Source organism: Macadamia integrifolia, chromosome 4 (assembly GCF_013358625.1).
Source record: "Macadamia integrifolia cultivar HAES 741 chromosome 4, SCU_Mint_v3, whole genome shotgun sequence".
NCBI classification, from domain to species: Eukaryota; Viridiplantae; Streptophyta; class Magnoliopsida; order Proteales; family Proteaceae; genus Macadamia; species Macadamia integrifolia.
The window spans coordinates 30792159-30814348 of record NC_056560.1 but is presented as its reverse complement, the minus strand read 5'-3'; the positions used below and the strand labels follow the sequence as shown (position 1 = coordinate 30814348).

At 35.5% G+C, this 22190-nt stretch overlaps 1 protein-coding gene and 1 long non-coding RNA gene across 5 annotated transcripts; both read right to left on the bottom strand.

Moving 5' to 3' along the window:
• Positions 1 to 3033: 3033 nt before the first annotated feature.
• On the bottom strand, positions 3034 to 8085 carry LOC122075766 (pathogen-related protein-like). 3 transcript variants are annotated; one of them, XM_042640921.1, is made up of 7 exons: positions 7856 to 8082; positions 7521 to 7699; positions 6738 to 7407; positions 6483 to 6577; positions 5347 to 5462; positions 3478 to 3776; positions 3034 to 3353 (listed from the first exon to the last, which is right to left on the bottom strand). In XM_042640921.1, the coding sequence occupies exons 5-7, from the start codon at positions 5393 to 5395 to the stop codon at positions 3198 to 3200; spliced, it is 504 nt and encodes a 167-aa protein (XP_042496855.1). In that variant the 5' UTR covers positions 5396 to 5462; positions 6483 to 6577; positions 6738 to 7407; positions 7521 to 7699; positions 7856 to 8082; the 3' UTR covers positions 3034 to 3197. The 3 variants fall into 3 exon arrangements, with proteins under 3 accessions (XP_042496855.1, XP_042496854.1, XP_042496853.1); XM_042640920.1 differs by having other exon boundaries at positions 5347 to 6331; positions 6483 to 7407; positions 7856 to 8085; XM_042640919.1 differs by having other exon boundaries at positions 5347 to 7407; positions 7856 to 8085.
• Positions 8086 to 10862: 2777 nt separating this feature from the next.
• LOC122077336 lies at positions 10863 to 16384 on the bottom strand. Of its 2 annotated transcripts, XR_006139770.1 has the most exons (5): positions 16003 to 16384; positions 12457 to 12549; positions 11754 to 11896; positions 11281 to 11373; positions 10863 to 11134 (listed from the first exon to the last, which is right to left on the bottom strand). It is a non-coding gene; the product is annotated as an uncharacterized LOC122077336 (long non-coding RNA). The 2 variants fall into 2 exon arrangements; XR_006139769.1 differs by lacking the exons at positions 10863 to 11134; positions 11281 to 11373 and having other exon boundaries at positions 11392 to 11896.
• Between the last annotated feature and the right edge of the window lie 5806 nt (positions 16385 to 22190).

Here is a 22190-nt window from a genome sequence, read left to right as displayed (position 1 = left end):
AACATGCTAATTTTACATTGCACAGCTAGGTTATTGGATTCCTGCACTGTCAAGTGTCAGATAGAGAAGAGGGCATAGATAAGAGGAATTGGAAAGGGGAAAGGGGAAAGGTGTTTTATGCCTTCTTGTCTCTAGTTATGATATAGAAACCGTAGTTTTGTTTATTGTGCTTTCCTCCTTCGCTCTGTGGTTGGTGGGATGGTATATGTTCTGTAGAACTGATACATATAAAGAGTCTTACATAAAAAAAAGAGTCTTACATAAAAAGACATCGTAGCGACATCGTTTCACTCCTTCGGCATCAAAGGTGAAAACAACAAAACAAAGCATTACATAAAAAGACCTAAAAAAAAAGGCATTACATGACCATATTCAAGCAAGGTAGAAGAAGAGAACTAGATAAAACAACTAAAAACAGATTTTGGTGTGCCAAAATCTGTAGAGACCAAAAAAAGAGAGGATTGTTGTGACATGCTCAGTCCTCATGTTCATCACCACTCACTTCACCTCCTCCACTTCCACCACAACCATCATTGTACAAAATAGGATGGAATATAAGTGCACCATCCACTTCTTCATCATCAATATCTGAGAGGTTGATGTAAATGGGAGATTTAGGGGGTGATTTTGGGTCTACCACATATATTGGCTTAAGTGAAGAACTCCCCCTTTCAATGCGGTCCGGAGTTGGAGCTTCGGTGGGAGTGACCGGATCAACCACTTGTTCAATAGTCTCATTCATCTTCCCTAGTCGATCCAACCTCTTATTGAACTTCTCAATCTTGGACTGCATCTTCTCCTTGCCCATTCTTGAATGAAGAGGCCTCATCTTCGACTTCTCTTCATGGTGAGGAGAGGCTTTTGGGTGAGAGACATCCTCTTCATGACTAGGGGAAGCTTTTGGGTGAAATGATTTTTTTTTCTTTAGAGGTGATTCTTCCTCACACTTAGAAGAGGACTTCTTCTTAGGAACCTTCTCAATCATAGAAGTGGAAGACATTTCTCTAGTGCTATTTTCAATTGGAATTCTTAAGGGGCTTTGAATCAACAAGACTAAGTAATACATATATATAAGAGATGAGTGATAACTTAGAAGAGGACTTCTTCTTAGGAACCTCCTCACTCAAGTCATAAATGAGACTATACATGAGAGTGACTAGTCCTTGGCAATATGGGAGTGTTAGTATGTACAACTAATAAGCAAGGCCTCACTCAAGTCATAAATGGTAGTGTCCATGAGAGTGGGTGTCCTTGGCAATATGGGCTCTCCACTCATTCATTGATTGTTGGTTGACATGTTGCCATTGGGTTGGTCATTCAAGATTCTAAGGGGGTTTTACCTAAAAAAAAAGAGGATTCTAAGGGAGTGTTACTATGTACAACTAATAAGCAAATCTTCACTCAAGTCATAAATGGTAGTATACATGAAAGTGACTAGTCATTGGCAATATGGGCTCTAAAACACATTCATTGATTGTTGGTTGATATGTTGTCATTGGGTTGGTCATTCTTTATTTATGCAAGGAGTGTTAGTATGTACAACTAATAAGCAAGGCCTCATTCAAGTCATAAATACTAGTGTACATGAGAGTGGGTGTCCTTGGCAATATGGGCTCTCCACTCATTCATTGATTGTTGGTTGACATGTTGCCATTGGGTTGGTCATTCAAGATTCTAAGGGGGTTTTACCTAAAAAAAAAATAGGATTCTAAGGGAGTGTTAGTATGTACAATTAATAAAAAAATCCTTCACCTAAGTCATACAAGCTAGTATACATGAGAGTGACTAGTCCTTGGAAATATGGGCTCTCCACCCACTCTATAGTTGGTGACAAGTTTTTGCATCATGTACAACTACTTGAGTATTGCAAAGGCTAGTCTATTAACTTCCCATGGTAGGATAGGTAACCAAGGAGGGAAAAAGGGAGAGAAATGGAGTGTGTGTGTGTGTGTGTGTGTGTGAGAGAGAGAGAGAGAGAGAGTAGTTTATTGTACAACCCATGTTCCAAGGCTATCCCATATGGTGGTTATAGTTTACTGGACAAAATTCCAAGGCTAACCATGTTTAAATGGTTATTTGTACAATTAGGGGCATGAAAGGGAAATGAGAATTGGGTTGGACTCCAAATTGACACTGTTAAAAGTAGGATCCTCGCATCCCTTAGTAGTGTTTGAGTAGATGTCTTTCTAGTAGAAATGTCATTATTCTGGGTAATCATGTTTGGTAGTACATGGGATGCAGCACCAGTATGGATGCCAAACACATGGGGAATATGTGGGAACAAGTGAAATGCATTGAAGAAGATCAATAAACATTTAGAAATGGTGTTTAGCCATAAATTTGATGTTCTGGTGTGTTCATCTTACTGCTTTCAGATATTTTCTGGATAAGGTCTTGTGTTCAAATCCTACAAGTGAGAAGGCTTTAGAATTAATTTCCACAAGCCGATGATAGTTTATTAGGTAGTCTACTTGCATTTATCACTTGTGAGTACTTAATATGATCATATGATTTTCCACCGTATCATCTGCAGTTCATTTTTTACTCTCTGAATTTTTCTCGACTGTAACTCAACTCCACTCAACTAGGCTTTATCCCACTAACCATATGATCCCAGCTACACAAGTCCTATTTTACCTTTCAACTCTATTTAGGGGCATACTTGTGAAAAAATAATAATAATAGGCAAGTGATGATCCTGATCACATTATCACACCAATTTTCGTCATTGACCTTGTCTGAGCTGTGCTGCATCAAATGGCGTGCTATTATCTATTTTGATGAGGATGTGAAATATTCAGTCCCCCAATCTACTTCATTGGTGCTTTGGCAAAGGGACCAAATTTTGCCACTGCCGTAACTTTACCGCAACAAATTTAATGGAGTCAAGTGAATGGCTTTCATCCTTGTTAGTGTTGGAAACTTAATGTAACCCAGCATTTTATTCCATAGTTACTCCTTGAATTCACTTTTGAGTCACCTGGGTCCTGGACACGATCGCATTAACCATGATTTTTTGCCATTCATAAATTGTTGATGCCAACACTCCTTACTCATTATTCATAATATATTCATGTGTCACTTGTAGCGCCAACAGTTTTCATTTCCTATCTCATAGCCAAATTTAAGGGAATTTCAGTAAAATGTCGCATAGGAACAGGATAATCATACATAGTTCAACTCCTAATGACAACCTCCTACACCTCTTTCAAGAAAGGGCAATGGAGAGATGATTTTGGTGAGGTGTCAGATTCAAATTCCTTCAAAACAGGACCCTTTAGAAGTCCGGCAAACAATTCCGCGGCATCATGGTGCATGAACTCCAGCTTCTCAATTCGCATGGATTCGTCAACCTAAAGCCACATACCACCCATGATACGCATAAATCAGATCTCCACCCTATGGCACAATTTAGCTAAAACAAACAATTTTAGTGAGGTTTTCAAAGGTAAAACAAAATAAGGAGAAGGGATGTACCTCAACGATGCTTACTCCATACAATTCAACTCTCTCCCCAGTTGGAGCATGGCCTTTGAAAGGACCCTCCATATAACCCCAATGTCTGAACTTATAGGCAACCACCGGAGGACATGAAAACACCTGAAGGATTTCCAAGGCAAATCCACGAGGAAATGCTGTTCCAAATACATGATGGGATGACTCAAATGTCTCAGTAGATGGATCATAAGCACGTAATCGGTCTGGTAAGGAGCTTTGCAAGAACGCGTTGTAGCCTCCAACCTTTGCAACCTCCTCAAGGGATATGGTTCTCCCTCCTGCAATTGGCAACCCATTAATTGTTTACAAATCCATCCATTAGTAAAAAGGCTGTGTCAACAAATAATCTCCACCTAATTGAAACTTGAAACCAAAGTTAGAGTGGGTTGGTTAATTGTTGACGCTTGAAATTTTTGGCAATCTGTAGTGGGCTGATTGATGTATGCTTTCTTCCTTTTCTGCATTTAATAAAACAATTGAAACAAACCATCTAGCTTGCTTCCATTTGACACACACACACACACACACTTCTCATAAGTTGTTTTTACTACAACTCTGGCTTGCTCTTTTGAACTCAAGATTTGAACATGGAAGAGAGTGAAGAGGGGTGAGGGAATACAAGGTTTTGATGAGATGACACTAAATTGATGATCAGAAATGGATTACCATTACCAGTAGCTAGACCCAGTTGCCAACCCAGACAAGAAATAAAAATTTGAATTTGGAAAGAAAACAGAGAAGAGCCCAACAGGTCTAGGTTTTCCTCTGTTCTGTTTCTAATTTCATAAGCACCAACCCAGACAAGAAATAATGATTTGAATTTGGAAAGAAAACAAAGAAGGGCCCAACAGGTCTAGGTTTTCCCCTGTTCTGTTTCTATTTTCTCTGAGTAACATATATTTAAAAGCTGCAAATAAATTAGTTTGCATTTCTAACATAGAAAGAGCTTGTGTCTGAGCAGAGCTGTCAAGGTAAAACAAAACCTTGCCCAAGGTGTTACCAACCCCAACCCAATCCAAAGGCGCAATACAATCTCCCAACTCAAGATCTACCTAACCAACATTTTCATCAATGTTTTCATTTTTTCATTTTAATTTTGAATTTCAAATGTCTATTAAAAAATGAGCACACAATCTTCTAACTTTTCCAAGACATTGAAAGAATTTTGGTGTATCTTTCACAAAGCAAGGAAACCAACTACCAAATACAAACCTAGACAGGGTAATACGATCATGTAGACAAATAGCGATTAGCTAGTGTGCATTTAAGAAGTAAACATTATCAACCTAAGAGTTGCATACACTCAGAGTTTCCATTTCATATCAAAATAAGCTAATAAACTGAATATAAATTTACATTTTGAAAAAAAAAAATTTTTGATCAGGTGTCTGCTGAATCATCTCCAGGGATATTTCCATATTCTGTTGTGTTGAACCAATGTTCACAATCCAATCCCAATGGCCTAGCCAAGCTTCCTAGCCCCCTCCATCAGCATTATCAGATGGAAAGGTGTAAGTAAAGAGATCAACTATAATTCTTTCAAAAAAATGACCAACAAAAGGACATTTACTATCTATTAAAATATACAAAGAAAGGTAAGGGTTGTGCTCTCAAGTGGAATTAATTCACTACTGAATGTGAATGCCATCTAAAATTTTTGCCAACATTAGGGCACAAAACTAAGATATCAGTTTGATAAAATTCTAAAGGTAAGTCAACGGACCAAATGAGCTCATTATTCAATAAACATTCAGACACAGAGTAGACTGAGGATTTTCTTTGACAGCATGAAGAGCACAAGATAGATATCCTTACATTGGTAGATTGGAAAGCAATGGTTTTTCTTACCCCATCTCCAATGGTGAACAAACTGACAATTTGAGAATTCCTCAAGCATCTTTTTACTAGAAGGTCATAGATATCAATAATGGTGAGTGACAGGCTCCACAATCTTTGAAAGACAGCTGCCACAACAAGGGAATTGCCAAAAACAACTTCCAAAAAACTCCTTGAGTTAATGAGATAGCAAATACAACTCATCCATTCCAATTACAGAACTAGCTAGAAGATAAATTTATCAAGCACCATAGAACAACAAAGAAGCTAAAAACAATATAAATGAATTGAAGGATTTGATCCAAAAATATAGTAGACATCCACTGAAGTTAAATTTTATCTTGTTTTGAATGATTATTAACACATTTGTTGCATAAAAAGGATACTAATGGATTATGGCATCCACTAAAGTTAAATTTGATCTTGTTTTGAATGATTATGAACACTTTGTTGCATGAAAAGGATACTAATTGGAACATTTGAAGATGAGATCTGAAACAAATTCCCAGGGAAAATAAAACATGTAACAACATATGGTTTTATATCATTTGATCGAATCAGGGAATAATGATGCATTGACTTCGAGGTCACCAAAGTCTTATGAGGCATACATTGGAAATTCCACCAGAAAATAGTGCAAAAGTGAAATCTGCTCTCTGGTTGATCAATAAAAATGACAGTTCCATTTCCTGTTTTGTTGTAGTTTGGAGTGGAGTAATTATATTGGTAATGCACAAGAACAAAAATAATTCTAGGTTACATTTACACAAGAACCATAAGTTCTTCCAATACTTCAAAGCCAAAACCACCCATTAGATGATAGTAGCAACATTTCAACCAATAGGTAGTCTTGCATTGGAACCATACTGAAAGAACAAGACTAAACCAAGGCTAGGGAAGCAGAAACCTTAATGGGTTCAGAACACGGTAGAGGTACAAGTTTCCCATATGGTGAAGGACGTGTGGAACCACTGGAAATTTCAGTACCAGGAACTTTCTATTAATTCAGAAACATTAAAATATTAAATATGAGAAACAGAAAATGAATTCTCCAGCACAATAGTCATTTAAAAGAGCCCATCATGTATCAACATTTCTAATTAAGGAAAGCTAGATTCAATACTGAACATGTATCATGTATTTCTTACTTTACAGTACTTGCTGGAGAAAAAACTGCAATCCAATCATTATTTGATGCATTTTGAGAGCTAAATGTTATAGTCTCCCATTGACTAGTTTCGCCCTGAAACAATGAAAAAATCCTACATTAGTCTCTCTAATATGATATAGAAGCTTTTTCATATATGGTGAAAATTGTAAAACATAGTGAACATCTGGGTTCAAGATCCTGTCACAATTTAAGTACTCTGGGTTGAGCACCTCCTATTTTCAAGAGCCAGTACCTCCCATAGTATGATAACCTGTAACAATATAGCCATTGTAACACAAGAATAGTACTAGAAGTATCCAGCCCTGTTGTAGTTCTCCGGATCTTCTTCACTTTCTCCCTACGAATGAACCCAAACAAGAAACCCATTTCACACACACACACACACACACAAAAGAGATGAGATCTGGAAATGAGGGGTTAGGGTTCACGAGATGGGAATGAAAGAGAAAGAGAGAAAGCGGAGCTGGTTGACGAGAGTCGACGAGGCGGGGTATGGATTTGGATAACAGGGGTTTGTGGTCGGGAAGAAAACCGTCGAGTTCAGAAGAAGGTGTTAGATTTTGAGAAGATGGGAAGGAGAGAGAAAGATAATGGAGGATGACTAAAGGGAGATACCATACGCTCACTCGATATCTCCTGCAACTCCCTTCTCTCCCATTCACAATGTTCTCTCTCTCTCCCTACCTTCGTCTCTTTACCTCACTCCTCCTCAGCTCACACTCATTCTCCCTGTCTCCCCAAACCTTTTCTTCCTCCTAGGCCCTCTGTCTTGACACGTGGCGAAACAAAAAAATCCAACGGCTGAAGCTAAACCCTAAACTATTCACTCTTTCTTCCATCTGCAACCTCCATCTCTGTTCGTTCATAGCCGCTCCGGCGGCTTCGTCTCTGAATATTGCTACCTGTTAAATGTGTTAAATTCATGTCTATCAATTACAGTCCCAAAACAGAAACCCTAAAAATGAAAGAGAGAATCCACACCATTAAAAAAGAAGAAGCAGAAGAATCAACATACCATGCCAGTAGAACCCGATCTTACAGAGGAAATAGAGAGCGGATCGAGAGAGGATTAGTAGAAAGCAGAATATGCATTTTACTTCACTTCGAAGATTCAGATAAGAGAAGGAAGATCGATTGAAAAGAGCGAGAGGTTCGGAGAAACCAGAATATGCCTTTTGCTTCACCTTTGGATACCTGTCAAGTAAAATAAGAAAGAGAGAGAGGATCGGGAGATCTAGGGTTTTCAAAATCAAAATATAACAGACAAATTGAATGCAGGTTAATGGGGAGGAGAAGACAAAGAAAAACCAGCAGAGGCTTTCAATCTCCCACTATTCCTTCTCTCCCTACCTTCATATCTTTGCCTCGCTCCTTCTCTGCTCCCACTCACTCTCCCTGTTTCTGCAAACCTTTTCTGCCTCCCAGGCCCTCTCTCTTTCCCTGCTCCTATTCACTCAACTCTCCCCCACTCTTTCTATTCTCTCCCATTTTTTTCTCGTATACTCTTATTGGGGGATTGGAAATTTCTCCGATTCCCGCCTATAGAGGCATTTACAAAATCCATTCCCGCGAGTCATGCATATGATTGAAAAAAGTTCATCCAATAAAATATAGCGAGCTGTACTATACTGATAGATATTAGTCGCACATGATCGATGACACATTGCTTCTCTAAGCGATGTCAATTTTGGACCGGTTTTGGTTCGATTTCATTGGTTTCTATTTGAGAACGGATGAAATCAAACATGAATCAACAAGGATACATCAGTTTTGGTTGGATTTTGGTTTGATTTTGGTTTTTTATTAGTTTACTATCGGTTTGATTATTTGGTTTGGTCTATCTTTTGGTCTACCGTGAAAACCGAAACCGTTTACTAAATAGTTGCGATTTCAGAAAGTGCAACCATTTAGTAAATGCTGCGGTTATGGTTTCAGCCAAAATATGTCAGCTGAACCGAAGCAAACCGATTAACAGCCTTAAGTTTAGGGGTATCAATATCCGATTAATAAATTTGTCAAATCCAAAGAAATGATCATCCGATCAATAATAATGCCTCAAACACGTTCATATTGATTTAGGGGTATTGGTATACAGTAAGGAGATCTGAATAACCCAGTAAATAAGCTTCTATAATTCCATTATCTTAAGGTTCTTGAAAATTCAACTCAATTCTGAATTTTGAGAGAAAAAAAAAAGTAGCACGGCTAAAATACATGGGATATGTATTTAATGGCAAGAATTTTAATGACTAAATTGCTTCCATATCAGTAACTCTGGTTCCAAAGTTATCCAATTAGTGAATCTCCGATCAATTAGATATCCAATCATGGATCTAGTAATCGGAATCACTTTACCATATTGGTCTCGACTGCTATTGATATTGCTAAGGATCACAGCAAATCGGTCACTTTTGCCCTTGTTTTTTTAAGAAAGTATAATTTTACTGTTTTACCCCTAAGGTGATACAGCTAATCAATAATTCAGTCTTTACCGATACTAATCCAATGCTATCGATATGATAGTTGAAACTAAGGGTGTCAATCCGCGGACCATGACCTACCTATTTAAGGAATGAGTCAGTCTCAATAGGTGTCGTGTCGGGCTCGATCGGGTTTTAGGCTTGTAATCATCAACAATTTTGAAAACATATTACACTTAATTGCAATCAATAATTGAAAAAAATATCAATATATATACCTTATTCTATCAAAAAAAAAAAACAAAATACCTATATAAATGGTCGGGCTAAGCGTGTCAGTCCAAATCGGGCTTGTAAATGAGCAGGGCCAATCGGGAGGCACAACGGGCTGTTACCTTGCACTGTGTACTACCCATTTATAAACAGGCCGGGCTTAGGCCCGACACGTTTAGTAATTGGGCCAGTCCAACTTTGGTCATAAACATGTCGAGCTCGGTCGGGCTTACATGTGCAGGCTTGGAATTGACACCCCTAGTTGAAACAATGTATCCAACTAGTAATAAGTAGTAGAAAATACTCGAATAAAGGGCAAGAGTATTAATAAAAAGGCAAATCTCATTGAAATAAGATATTAATTCATAAACTTAAATCGTCAAGCGTTACATAGAAGATTCAGTGAGGAATACAATATCCAATTATGATTCCAACAAATAAGAAAAACAAGGCAAGAAACAAGGAAAGCCCTCCACACACAACACGTTTAGAGGGTTTATTTTCATATGAAGGAATCTCATCCAAACATCTAGTGCTCGTTCCTAAAGATTCAGTATTTTCAATGAAGGAATTCCCTTGTGAAGATCTCCCTTCCTGCTTCTTGACTGAAGGGCATGCCACTCTTGTTATGCTTCAGCTGAAGTACGATGACTGAAATACAGCTCTTGGATACCTAGTGACTTGAGCACTGCAATTTGAATCCAAAGAAATGATCATCCGATCAATAAGAATGCCTCAAACACATTCATATTGATTTAGGGGTATCGGTATATAGTAAGGAGATATGAATAACCCAGGAAATAAGCTTCTATAATTCCATTATCTTAAGGTTCTTGAAAATTCGACTCAATTCTGAATTTTGAAAGAAAAAAAAAAAGTAACATGACTGAAAGACATGGGGTACATGTTTAATGGCAAGAATTTGAATAACTCAATTGCTTCCATATCAGTAACTCTGGTTCCAAAGTAACCCAATTAGTGAATCTCCGATCAATTAGATATCCGATCATGGATCTAGTGATCGGAATCATTTTACTGTATCGGTCTCGACTACTATCGATATTGCTAAGTATAATTTTACTGTTTTACCCCTAAGATGATACAGCTAATCAATAATTCAGTCTTTACTGATACTGATCCAATGCTGCCAATATGATAGTTGAAACTAAGGGTGTCAATCCATCGGGCATATATCCTCGGACCATGACCTATCTATTTAAGGAATGAGTTAGTCTCGATAAGTGTCGTGTCGAGCTTGATCGGGTTTTGGGCTTGTAATCATCAATGATTTTGAAAATATATTACACTTAATTGCAATCAATAATTGATAAAAATATCAATATATATACCTTATTCTATCCAAATAAAAATCAAAATACCTATATAAATGGTCGGGCTAAACATGTCGGTCCAAATCGAGCTTGTAAACGAGCAGGGCCGGTCGAGAGCACATCGGGTTGTTACCCTGCACCATGTACTACCAATTTATAAACAAGCCGGGCTTAGGCCTGACACGTTTATTAATCAAGCTAGTCCAACTCTGGTCATAAACATGTCGGGCTCGGTCAGGCCTACATGTGCGGGCTTGGGATTGATACCCCTAATTGAAACAATGTATCCAGCTAGTAATAAAGTAGAAAATACTTGAATAAAGGGCAAGAATATCAATAAAAAGGTAAATCTCATTGAAATAAGATACCAATTCATAAAATTACATCGTCAAGTGTTACATAGAAGATTCAGTGGGGAATACAATATCCAATTATGATTCCAACAAATAAGAAAAACAAGGCAAAAAACAGGGAGATCCCTCCACACAATACGTTTAGAGGGTTTATTTCCATCTGAAGGAATCTCATCCACGAACTCCATGTGTGAAACTATCAGCCTTTTTTCCCCAACTTTCTGATCCATTATTTCAGTGTGTCAACTCTGTCTGCAATGTCAAAGCTAAAACATTAATGCATAGCTTAAGGATTTAAAATATTTTGTTATAGGTAATAGTATAGCAAATTAGCGTTTGAATATTTGCAATACATAATAGAAACAGAGACAGACAGAAACAGAAAAGAGAGAGACTACATTGTTTGGATCTGGGAGACTCCTTTGAAGCATTATTTTATTCATTGCATTGCATGAAACCAAATCATGCCTCCCCACATGATCATCCATGATCTATATGAGTCAAACATAGAAACAAGAAACAATGAGATTAACTTATGTTAAGAGTCAAACATCCATGATCTATTCATCCATTGAATGCATCAAATCTGTTAATCAACTTCCATTCTCACAAGTTATAATCTAATGAAATGAAAATTATCAAAAATTCCAAATGCAACCCCGCATCATACATGTCATAAAGAAATTGACCACCCCTTTCATTCACAAATTTCAAAGGGACATGCCTTGGAAAATTTTGATTTGTTTGCATTTCATTTGTTGAGAACATGTCAATAGTTTTCCATCCTTGACAGAGAAGACTGAGGAGGCCCTGTGCTGGTCTTTCAACGATATGGAATGAATGGTTTCTTTTAGGACATGGAGGATGTTACCCTTCTTACTCTTCGTCAGATTCAACTTCATTAAGGCAGCAACCTTCTTTCATGTAATGAATAGTTTTGTAATCTCTTGATTGCATTTGTTTGCGTTGTTTTCCATTTCTCTGTGGTTGGCCATCTTGTCTACCTCTCTATTACTACAGTGCAAGAATAGAAACAAGAAACAATGAGATTAACTTATTAGCACGTTCTAAAAAACTCACTATGGTAGGTGGAATACAAATATTTCGTATCTAAGCATTGTCTAGGAAACTGATTAACTTAACCACTTACATGTTTTAAAATTCTAATATTTTCTAGGATAGTTCTACTTTAGACCCCAACATTCATTCAGAGGCGTAAATAACACTAGAAATCATAGATTCTTTGTACTAACTACTAAGAGAACTTCTATGGTAAAAAAATATAAAGAAGTAGAGATGAGCTGGATCTATCATGGTTTCCCTAAATTGAGATCTAGAATCTCCAATTCACCCAGTTTAAGCCATCAAACAAGCAGAGGTTTGCCAAATTCTAAGAAAATGTGAAGTTCTAAAAGAGCTTTATGTCAATATCTATCTCATTAGCTACAATATTTAATATGCTAGGTGCCAATAACAGAAGAAGTTCATTGAAGGCTACTTCAGTTCCGATGTCCTACCCCAAAGAACTGGAAAGAAATTAAAATTGAAATGAAAAGAAAATTATCACCACATACCAAGGGGTTGATCTTGTAAGAATCACTGCCAAGCTTGTTCATGGAATCCCTCATGCAAGCAAGGTCAACCACTGCTGGTATACCAGTAAAATTCTAACCAACAAAATGTAGGACAAAGAATTGTAACAAATTAAAATTACTGTGCTGCTACTACTTCAAAAAACAAAACTACTATGTAATTAGCGCAATGCAAACAACCTCTTGACATTCTCGACAGATTTTAAAGATTTGAATATGGAAGTGCATTTACTCAACTTATAGAGGCAGCAATTTATCTCAACTTATAGAGGCACAGTGCATTTACTCAAAATCATCAATGGATAATTCATATTTGTGAATTAGTGTCAAACCAAATACAAAAATGAAGAAGCATCAATAACTCAACACAATATGCCTAGGTAGAGCTCCTCACTATTTCTTAAGCCTGAACAGAGCTTCAAAATCTAATATCTTTAATCAATTGAAAGCTGAAAGCAACAATTTTTTTTTATAATAATAATCAAGAATTTTGTTACAGAGAGTCAGAGAAAGTGAAAGAGCAACACATAGTACAATAACAACAACGACAAAGATCCTGTTTACAAAAATAGCCCCTTTACAAAAAAGCAACACTCAATTGTAGGAACCTGTTAGAGACAATCCACATTATACCTGTTAGCTACTACTGTTGTTGAGCATGGAGATTATCACCAGCTAGACACAAGGACTTGATATTTGACAACAAAACCTCTTAGATGTAAAAATGAATATCAAGTATTCAAGGAAATTCTCCCCAATGATGAAAGCATAAAATGTTGAAGATAATATACTAGATTAATTTTCAACTGAAATAGCTTTCAAATACATGATCATGTCTAACCAAAAGATAGACTTCCTTTAGGAAAATCCAATACCAGGCCCAAGTGATGAATATGCGTGAGAACCTTCAATTCCGTAAGAAGAAAAAAGCCTTGAAATCTCTATAATAATAGTTAAAAATAAGAAAGATAGTTCTTTCCAGCCAGTTCATGGCAAAGGAACTGATTGATCCAATCTTCCAAGCTATAACTCATATCCAGCCTAAGTATAGAGCCGGTGACTGAACTTGTATTTAACAAGGGAATATACATAATAATCACAGATTGTGCAGATATAAGCATGATCTTCTGAATCCAACAATGGGCTACATTCTCCATTAGAATATATCAAAAAAGTAGAATATGCGGCAGCATTCCAACCAGGATTGATACAGGAAAAGAGCATTTCCGATACTTTTGCAAGAGGGAGAAGAGCCAGGCCCAACTTGTTAGGGGCTGACTCCAGTAAAACTGTGGCCTTAACTTAGCTAGTCTTTATTTAACTTAAGTTGTTTATTTAAATAAGACTTCCCCTCACTTTGCGTGAGGAGGATCCCTTTTCTGATTATGTTTCTTCATGTTGCTTAACAATAGGAGTTACTTTCCTAGTCAGATGAGGATTAGTCTTTAGTTTTCTCTTTAAAAAGATTGTTTAAAGATTGTAATGGCCATTGGTTCAGACAAGATTAAAGATTAGTACAAGTTTTGAGTTATTCCATGGAGCTGTGCGATTCAGTCATGGGTGGGAAACCTTGGTGAAAAGCTGATCCTGTTTGGTGGAAGCCTTATCTATCTATCCTTCTTTCTTTGTTCTGTTTTATTCGCTGGCAAGGTACTGGTTTAATCCTCTTTTGGTTGATCTTGCTGGATAATAAATTCTCTGATTTGACTCAATAGCATCATATTTCAATCCATTAATGATCCTTTTAATTTGCTTTGTTGTTACACATTATTAAAACTCCCATTCAAAGTCTGTGGTCAACCTATTTTCCCTCCTATTTCCTGTATGATCTCTTAAATCACCTGCAATTGATTTATTCATTGGATCAGGTTGAAACTTGGAGGCATTCAAGGCCTCCCCCTAAAGAGACCTTCGACCAGAGTTTAGTGGGGATTTGATTCTATCATAAATCTCCTAAGTTTCACTGTTTTGAGATTCAGATCTGAATATCCTTTAATTACTTTAAATTTGGCAATTAATTATGACCCATATTTTTGGAGATTGAATATCCCATTCCTGGACTTTGTGTTTTAGATTTTTTTTTTTTTAGTTACTTTCAATCTGTTCATTGAATCAATACTATCTTATGAAGACCATCTCCACTATTTATTTGTGATCAACTGTCAAAATTTGACCTTCATCTGAGAATGTTGAGTTTCATTGACTTTTTTAGTTGACCTTTTGACTTGAGAGCCTATCCAAGAGGTGTTTAGCCTGAACCTAGGGTCAATCCAACCTACCCCTCGCCAAAGATTGATCTACATGTTGCACTAAAACTCATGAACTAATGTTTCGAAAAAGTGTGCTACAGAAAATCCTACCACTTAAGTGAAAGAAGTCTAAGCAATGCCTGAGTAGTTATGTTTGGAATTAAAAACCAGAGAGCAGCTTGCTTGATTACTCAAATTCTAAAACTGACTGTACTCAAAATCTGCAACCTCTTCTGATTTCTTTTAAATAAAAAAATTAATCTTGTCGATGCAGGAATTTTTTTTAAAGAAAATTATCATTTTGGCACTAAAGGCCCTATATAGACCATCCAAATTTGACTAAGGCTGGACTAGCAATTGATTTCAATCCCTCATTTTGAAATAGTATATATGACACGATCTGGCTCCTTATCCATAACTCTGCAATTTCCTTTCCCGTTACATAGAGAAGGAGATGACACTTTTAATAAATAGTGTATGTTCCTGAGCTGCATCCCGGTTTGCAAGACGGGTGTTATCACAAACATGTGGCAGCTACAGTGTGGAATGCAACGTCAGCGTCTTTTCTGTTATAAAAAGCAAGAGATCAGGTTGGATTCACGTTGATTTGGTCTTTTTCCATGTAAATTCCAGTGGGCACGACAGAAGAAACAGGGAAAAAATATGCTCGAAGACAAATCAGGCTGTGAAATTTTAAGCAGCCTGACCTCTACATGTTCCCTCTGTGGAATGGTGTGAAATGAAGACCAAAAAGTGTGAAGTTTTTCAGAACATGAGAATGGCCTTTGAAGTTTGAACAGGAGAATCCCATTCCAACAGGCAACATATCACACAACTCATTGGAAAGGGAATCCATGATAATTTTTCCCGTTTATTCATCATGCAAACCAGCAAACAAAGATGAAGGAATGATCACGACTAAGACGATCAGACATAGAAATTGAATGATTTAATTCAAAAATAAAATGACCAACCGTTAATCCAATTCAAAAATGAAGTAGTTCCAAATCAAAGCAAATCTCATCCTTATTAGATAGCCACCCAATGTTGTTTAATAACCAGAACAAAATAATCCAATCGTATGAACTACAGATCGCCCATCAAGAAAATTGAAACAATAAAAAATGACAGCTAAAGCCCTACCAAACTTCCATTAACAAACCTCAGAGCATGAAGAAACCCTAATTTGATAACCAAAAACTTCAAATAGCTAAGAGATTAAATTGAAATGGTAAATAAGCAGAAATAGAGCATCCAATGAAGCATCAGATAGACTTACCTTATAGAGACACACTAACTAGATGAAAAACAATCGAAGGATTATGTGCATGTTCATAGTCGAGCACACCACGAGTGACGCGTCTTCGATCGTTGGAAAACTGACTCGTCGACGGATTCTTTCTTCTTCTTTTGTTTTTCAGTTTTGAGTTTTGGGTTTTGGGAGGATTCAGTGAGACTAGAGATAACTATGGCGGCTATTATGTAAGGAAACAACCGACGCCGGAAATAATCGATGGCGCAGTTACGGCCGACGATGTACATACCAATTAAAAAGGAAGAGTAGAAGATCTCTGAGAGAGAAAGAGGTTATCAAAAAAAAAAAAAAAACATGATTGTTGCAGGGAGGGAAAGTGGGTTCCGCAATCAGGAGGTCGGGGATGAAAGCGTAGAAAACAAAATACGGTTTAGGTTATTGGAATTGGGTATGGTATGGAAAGTTGAAACTAAAATACTTAATCCAACGATTCAGAATTAAATATTCCATTTGAAAGGATAGGATTACTCCCGACCATGGACTTCCTTATCTGCTCTGTCGACCAGAAAAACTTTTGCCTAAATATTTAAATGACTATATTACCTCATCGGACAATAAAAAAAGGTGTGTTATTGTCAAATTCTCCAGGGAAGGTCACTGTAATTTCCTCTTTTCTATTAAATAAATTCATTTCGACGCTTATTGCAAAGACGTCCAACATGATTGAAAAGCCAGTTGAATTAAATCCAATACAGCCCGAACTTCTACAGCAAGGATCAATGAAGGTATTAGTATTGGATTCGATTAGGATGGAATTGGATAGGTCATATCAGTTTATTAGATGATTTTACTCTTCAAAATTTATCCTTGTTTTCCTTCAAGAAACTAACAAATATTGGGCAAAGTTTCTTCGGACCATACGGTGAGGTTCACAGCATGATCCAAGGGATGAGAAACCTAGACCCCCTCCCCCCTTCGAGTGGCCTAAGGCTACGGAAAACTAGGTCCATAACATAGTAAGTTCGGGGACGGCAATAATACAGGAATGGATACATATGGCAATTAAATGGAACACACAGTAATAACACATTTCTAAAAGTTTGGCGCAATAAAACGCACACAACAATGATATGATATATGTTTAATACGTGTTTAATACGATTGCTATGTAAAATTTCGGGAGCAAAAATACGGATTTATTTTGGTATTAAGAATGAACTAAAATTGGTTGTTTACAACTAAATTCTAATATCCTATGCTCTCATGAACACTTATACCAAATCTAGCTTTCCAATTGGAGATCATTTCTCAATTTTTTTATTTTTTATTTTTTACATTTAATACTAATTAAGTTTAATCATGTCTATCATAGCTAATGTTGATAGGTGATCCATCAACCACTTTCTATCATAATAAACAATAGCATATATCTGTCAAAATAATAATAATAATAATAGCATATGGATAATCATTTAACAAATTAAATTATCATTATTGATATTATCTTATCAAACAAGAAAATCCACAACAACCCCTACTGATGCGGATTCGTATTCTAAAACCGAATCAGATCGCGTATAGGTCTATTCAGATATTCAATAATTCAATTTTAATAACCAACAGTTGATTCGTAATTAAGATAAGATTTTAGATTGGATGACAAAATTATAATTAAGTAGACTTCATAGGCTAATGGATAGAAACAAGAGGGTGGACACATAAGGTATTTGATTAATAGATTTAGGGCAGACTTGAAATGAAGTTAAATAAATGGTATAAGGTAATAAAGGAGAGAGGGAGGAGCAATATGGAAAGAGGGGTTGGAATTAATAAAATAAGAAAGGGGGACGCGTGTCATCGACCTTTTTCTCAAAATCGAGAAACCTACGAAAAAGGGAGAAGTGTCGTTTTGATTTTTGGGGTTGCATTTTATTTTTTTTTTGGTCCCAAACTAATCGTATTAATAAGAATAAAATATATTATACGGGTTTAAAATGAGTATAATACGGATACCTATAGAATATGCATATAATACAGATTTTTTGGATTGATACGCCAAATTATGACTTTTTGATTGAAAAGTTCGAATAAGGAAAAAATCCGCGTATTATATGCAAATTTACTATGGTCCATAAATAAATAGAGAATTTTTGCAGCGATATTTAATTGATTCATCATTAAAAATCTTTCCAAAAAATTCGACTATGCAACAACAGCGGAGGGAGAATGTGAGATTGGTTGGGAAAATGGGAAGAGTCTTTGTAGATAGAAAGTGCATGGTAACTTATGCAGGATATATGACTGAGATTCAGTGTGAAATTCTACATTTAATTGATAGCGATTTTTCTCGACATCCAACGGTCAGATGTTTTTATCACTCTTCCACATATTGCAATTAAGTGTGTAGTTCATCATTCCTCTGTGTGTGTGACTGCATAGATTTTAATCTTTGACACATGGTCAAATATTTCGGCTATTCTATAATAGGCAATACAAATTATCCTATTTTTAAGTACCATGTTATTAATTTACCTTCCTAGCTATAAGGAATCTTTTGAGAAAAAAACTTGGTACTATTTCGAGAAGGGGCAAAACTTAGTTTCTTTATTTAACTATAACGCCCTCCACACCTCCTTCTTTCTCTACTCTATCTCATATTTAGAAATTAATATTATTCTTTTGATAATGAAAAAGAAAAAATCTTTAGTAAAAATTCATGAACTTCTCTCTCTCTCTCTCTCTCTCTCTCTCTCATATTTTGAAATTAATAATGACAAAAAATCTTTAATAAAAATTCACGAACTCCTCTCTCTCTTTTTAATATTAGGATTTTTTTTTTTTGGAATGTAGTGTTATAGTTTGAGAAAAATTGGAGAGTTTGAGACTTTAATAAAGTATAATAATAATAATAATAAAAAAAAGATAATCCTATAATGGAGGAGACCTGACCTCTTAATTCAAATTCCTATTTTTAAGGAATCTATTTCCCATGATATTGCAGTTCCTCTCTCTCTCTCTCTCTCTAACATTAGTTTCTAAATAATATTTCATTATTGAGTAAAAATATTACTTTCTTTATAAAAAAAAATAACAGTCATAGCAAGGGCTCCATCTAGAGATTAGAAAGCCTTTTTATTAATTCCAAAATTTATTCTTATTTCCATCACTAAAAAGATTTACATTAAGATTACTTTATATATATATATATATATATATATTTACTTTTTTAATTATTATAATAATAAATGGGACCACCTTTCTCTTCCTTCACACTCATCTTTCTCCAATTAATGTAATCTAAACCATCGAGTGAAGGTTGGAGGTGAAGTGAAAATAATTATTTGTTATTACTATTGATGCATGCCACATGTTTAATATGTTTAATACATTACTCAAAATTGTAATATGTTTTCAATAATTTTGATTCCATTGCAAATAATTACAATGTTTCTCATACATTACACTAAACTAATACATAATTTTTTTATAGGAAAGATTATAGTAGTAACCAATATTAATCAATTAAAGGCAAATGACAAGAATTGCAAAATAAAGGCATTCGTACTGACAAAAACTGGAATAATTAATTATAGTAATTCAAATAGATCTGGAAATCTACAATAAATTACTTTAATGGATAAGGAGGTACGTTGAAATATTTTTTTTTTATATATTATTCATTTTTTAAAATTATATTTTCAAGTTCAATTAAATGTTAAATTATTTGTATTTTACAAGGAACAAAAATTCAAGCAATAATGTTCAACGATATTGTTAATCAATTAGTTAACACATTGGTTATAGGAATGACTTATTTCATATCTAATGCAATTGTCAAAAGAGTCAATCCAAAGTTCGCAAATGTGAACAAAGAACATGAATTGACTCTAAACGTCAATACAAAAATTGAAGAAGTTGATGCCCACTTAAATATAGAAAAGTCAAGATATAATTTCATGAAGATTAATGAATTGAAATGGGGCATAGATATGAGCAAAGAATTATTAGGTCAGTAGCTATATTTTCCTTCTTTATCAAGAAAATAATAATTTCTATTAAACTCAATAATGCAATAATTTCTTATAATTCTTTTTTGCGTTTGTTATAATAATGCTAAAATATCAAGTTGGCGCATTTGTTTTTATGTTGATCGTTACAAGCCTCTTGAATTTTCTCTTTCCTATTTTATTTGTGTGTAATGTGAATTTACTACTATAATTTATTATTATTATTGATAGGAATTTCATGTTAAAACCCCATGAACTCGATTAAAACCTCATATTCATACTATAACCATTGTGATTCAATAAAGCTCCCAGGCTACGCCCAAAGGTTCTGTGAGTATGGATCATCACTTATTCAACAAAGTTGTTGAAAGGAGCAATACCGCATTTCTTGTTTTATCAAGAGGGTTGGTATTGCTCCTTCATTTATTTTTACTTTGTTACTTTAGTAATGTTTTACTCAATTAGTATTTTTGTCTTTTTTATTTTGATTATTATTATTATTTTTATTTTCATGTAGGTAAGAAAAAAAAATGAAATAATGACAATGCAATAAAATCTATTGAATCTTTTAGAAAGAGTAGAGGGCAGATGTAGCCAAGTGGATTAAAGTAATGGATTGTAAACCCACCATGTGCAGGTTCAATTTTTATCGTTTGCCCTTCGACACATGAAGCTTTGATTTAATATTAGTCATTTCTGCTCCCAGGTGCATTTGCACGTGTATTTTTTACTAGTGTGTATATATATATATATATATATATATAGATAGAGGCATGGAGAGAACAGGTAGGGGATTACAAATAAATAAATAAAAAAAAAAGAGAACAGATAGGGGGTTGAAAGGGTTTTTATGTGAACCCAATTTCCAGTGTGTATCAGTTTCCTCTTCCTCATCGCCAGAGAAGAAGGCACATTTCACCCAAGTAGCAAACGCTATTACATGGATGAAAGCCAGAGTTATGAACACCATGGTCAGTGTTCGTTTCTCCTCTATATTGGCCCCTAATTATAGTGTTGGTTACTGTGGCATTCATCCTTGTAGCAGTGTTTGCTATTTGGATGAAATGCACCTTCTATGCCAATGAGGAAGAGGAGGAAGAGGAAGAGGAAGAAGAAGAGGCAGCCGTGTCCACCACCACCGCCGTCATCTTCCCACCTGTTCCGGAATAGAGGAAGAGGAAGTCCTGACATTAGGACCTTCAATACCGTCCTAATATATATGGTCTGATGATAACGTTGTGCAATAATCTGTTTACAACTCTTGGATTTTCTAGAACACTATTTCACTATTTGCAAAAATTCTGTTTCAGCTGAAATTTAATAGAAATTATTACAACTAGTCAGTTCCAGTCATCTTTGAGTTCTTTAAAGAAGGGTTTGTACGGCAGTTGAGGCCTGACACTTGAGGGTTAAAGAAGGGTTTAAGGATTGACTCGTGAGGGTTATATAGTATCATTTGTGCATGTGGTTGTTATCAGTACTAATGTCATTATAAATTACGAGCAACGTTAACAGTAGTAACGTCATTGTCGATTATGTCTTTTGGTGTCTTTTGTACATGTGCCCCTTAAAAGGTTAGTGGAGAGACTAAAAACTGTTCTGCCCAAAATCGAGATTCAAAACCAGATAAAATAAAGGAAAGGGGGAAACAGACAAAAAATAAATACATAAATAAATAAAACATAATATTTCAATCATAAATTAGATCAATGGACCCGTACAATAAAAGCACCAATTAAATGCATCACAAAATGAAGATAAATATTTGAGAAAATAATTCTTGGAGTCATTTATGGAAATTTATTAAACCAATCAACTTCTTGAAGGGTGACTGGAAGACATTTGATCGACCTAATTTCCTTTCAGCTGTCTACAGCACTCGACAAAAAAGTTACAGTGGAACGAATATAGAAGAATGATATAGACATTGTTTCAAATCAGTTTAGATCATATATACAGCTCTAAAGAAAAGAAAAGAAATATAGTAGGGTTTAATGTTGGCAACTTTCCTCTAGATTATAGATACCAGAAATTAAGCGAACCTACCTGCAAGAAGTTAATAGAGAAAGAATGAGAGAAAGAGTGAGAGACTAGTGGGACTCTATTCCAGGAAAAGATGTAAACTTACCAAAAATAAAATTTTGAAGGCTGCCTCCTCGTCTTCCTCTTCCTCTTCCTCTTCCTCTTTCCCAGTAGTATAGAAGT

Excerpts from the sequence above, each read along its gene's own strand:
- LOC122075766 (XM_042640919.1), bottom strand. The coding sequence starts at position 5,395 with ATGCTTGAGGAATTCTCAAATTGTCAGTTTGTTCACCATTGGAGATGG. Across the intron at positions 3,777-5,346 it reads TGTTCACCATTGGAGATGGG|GAGGGAGAACCATATCCCTT; the intron begins GTAAGAAAAACC and ends TGCCAATTGCAG. Across the intron at positions 3,354-3,477 it reads ATGGAGTAAGCATCGTTGAG|GTTGACGAATCCATGCGAAT; the intron begins GTACATCCCTTC and ends ATGTGGCTTTAG.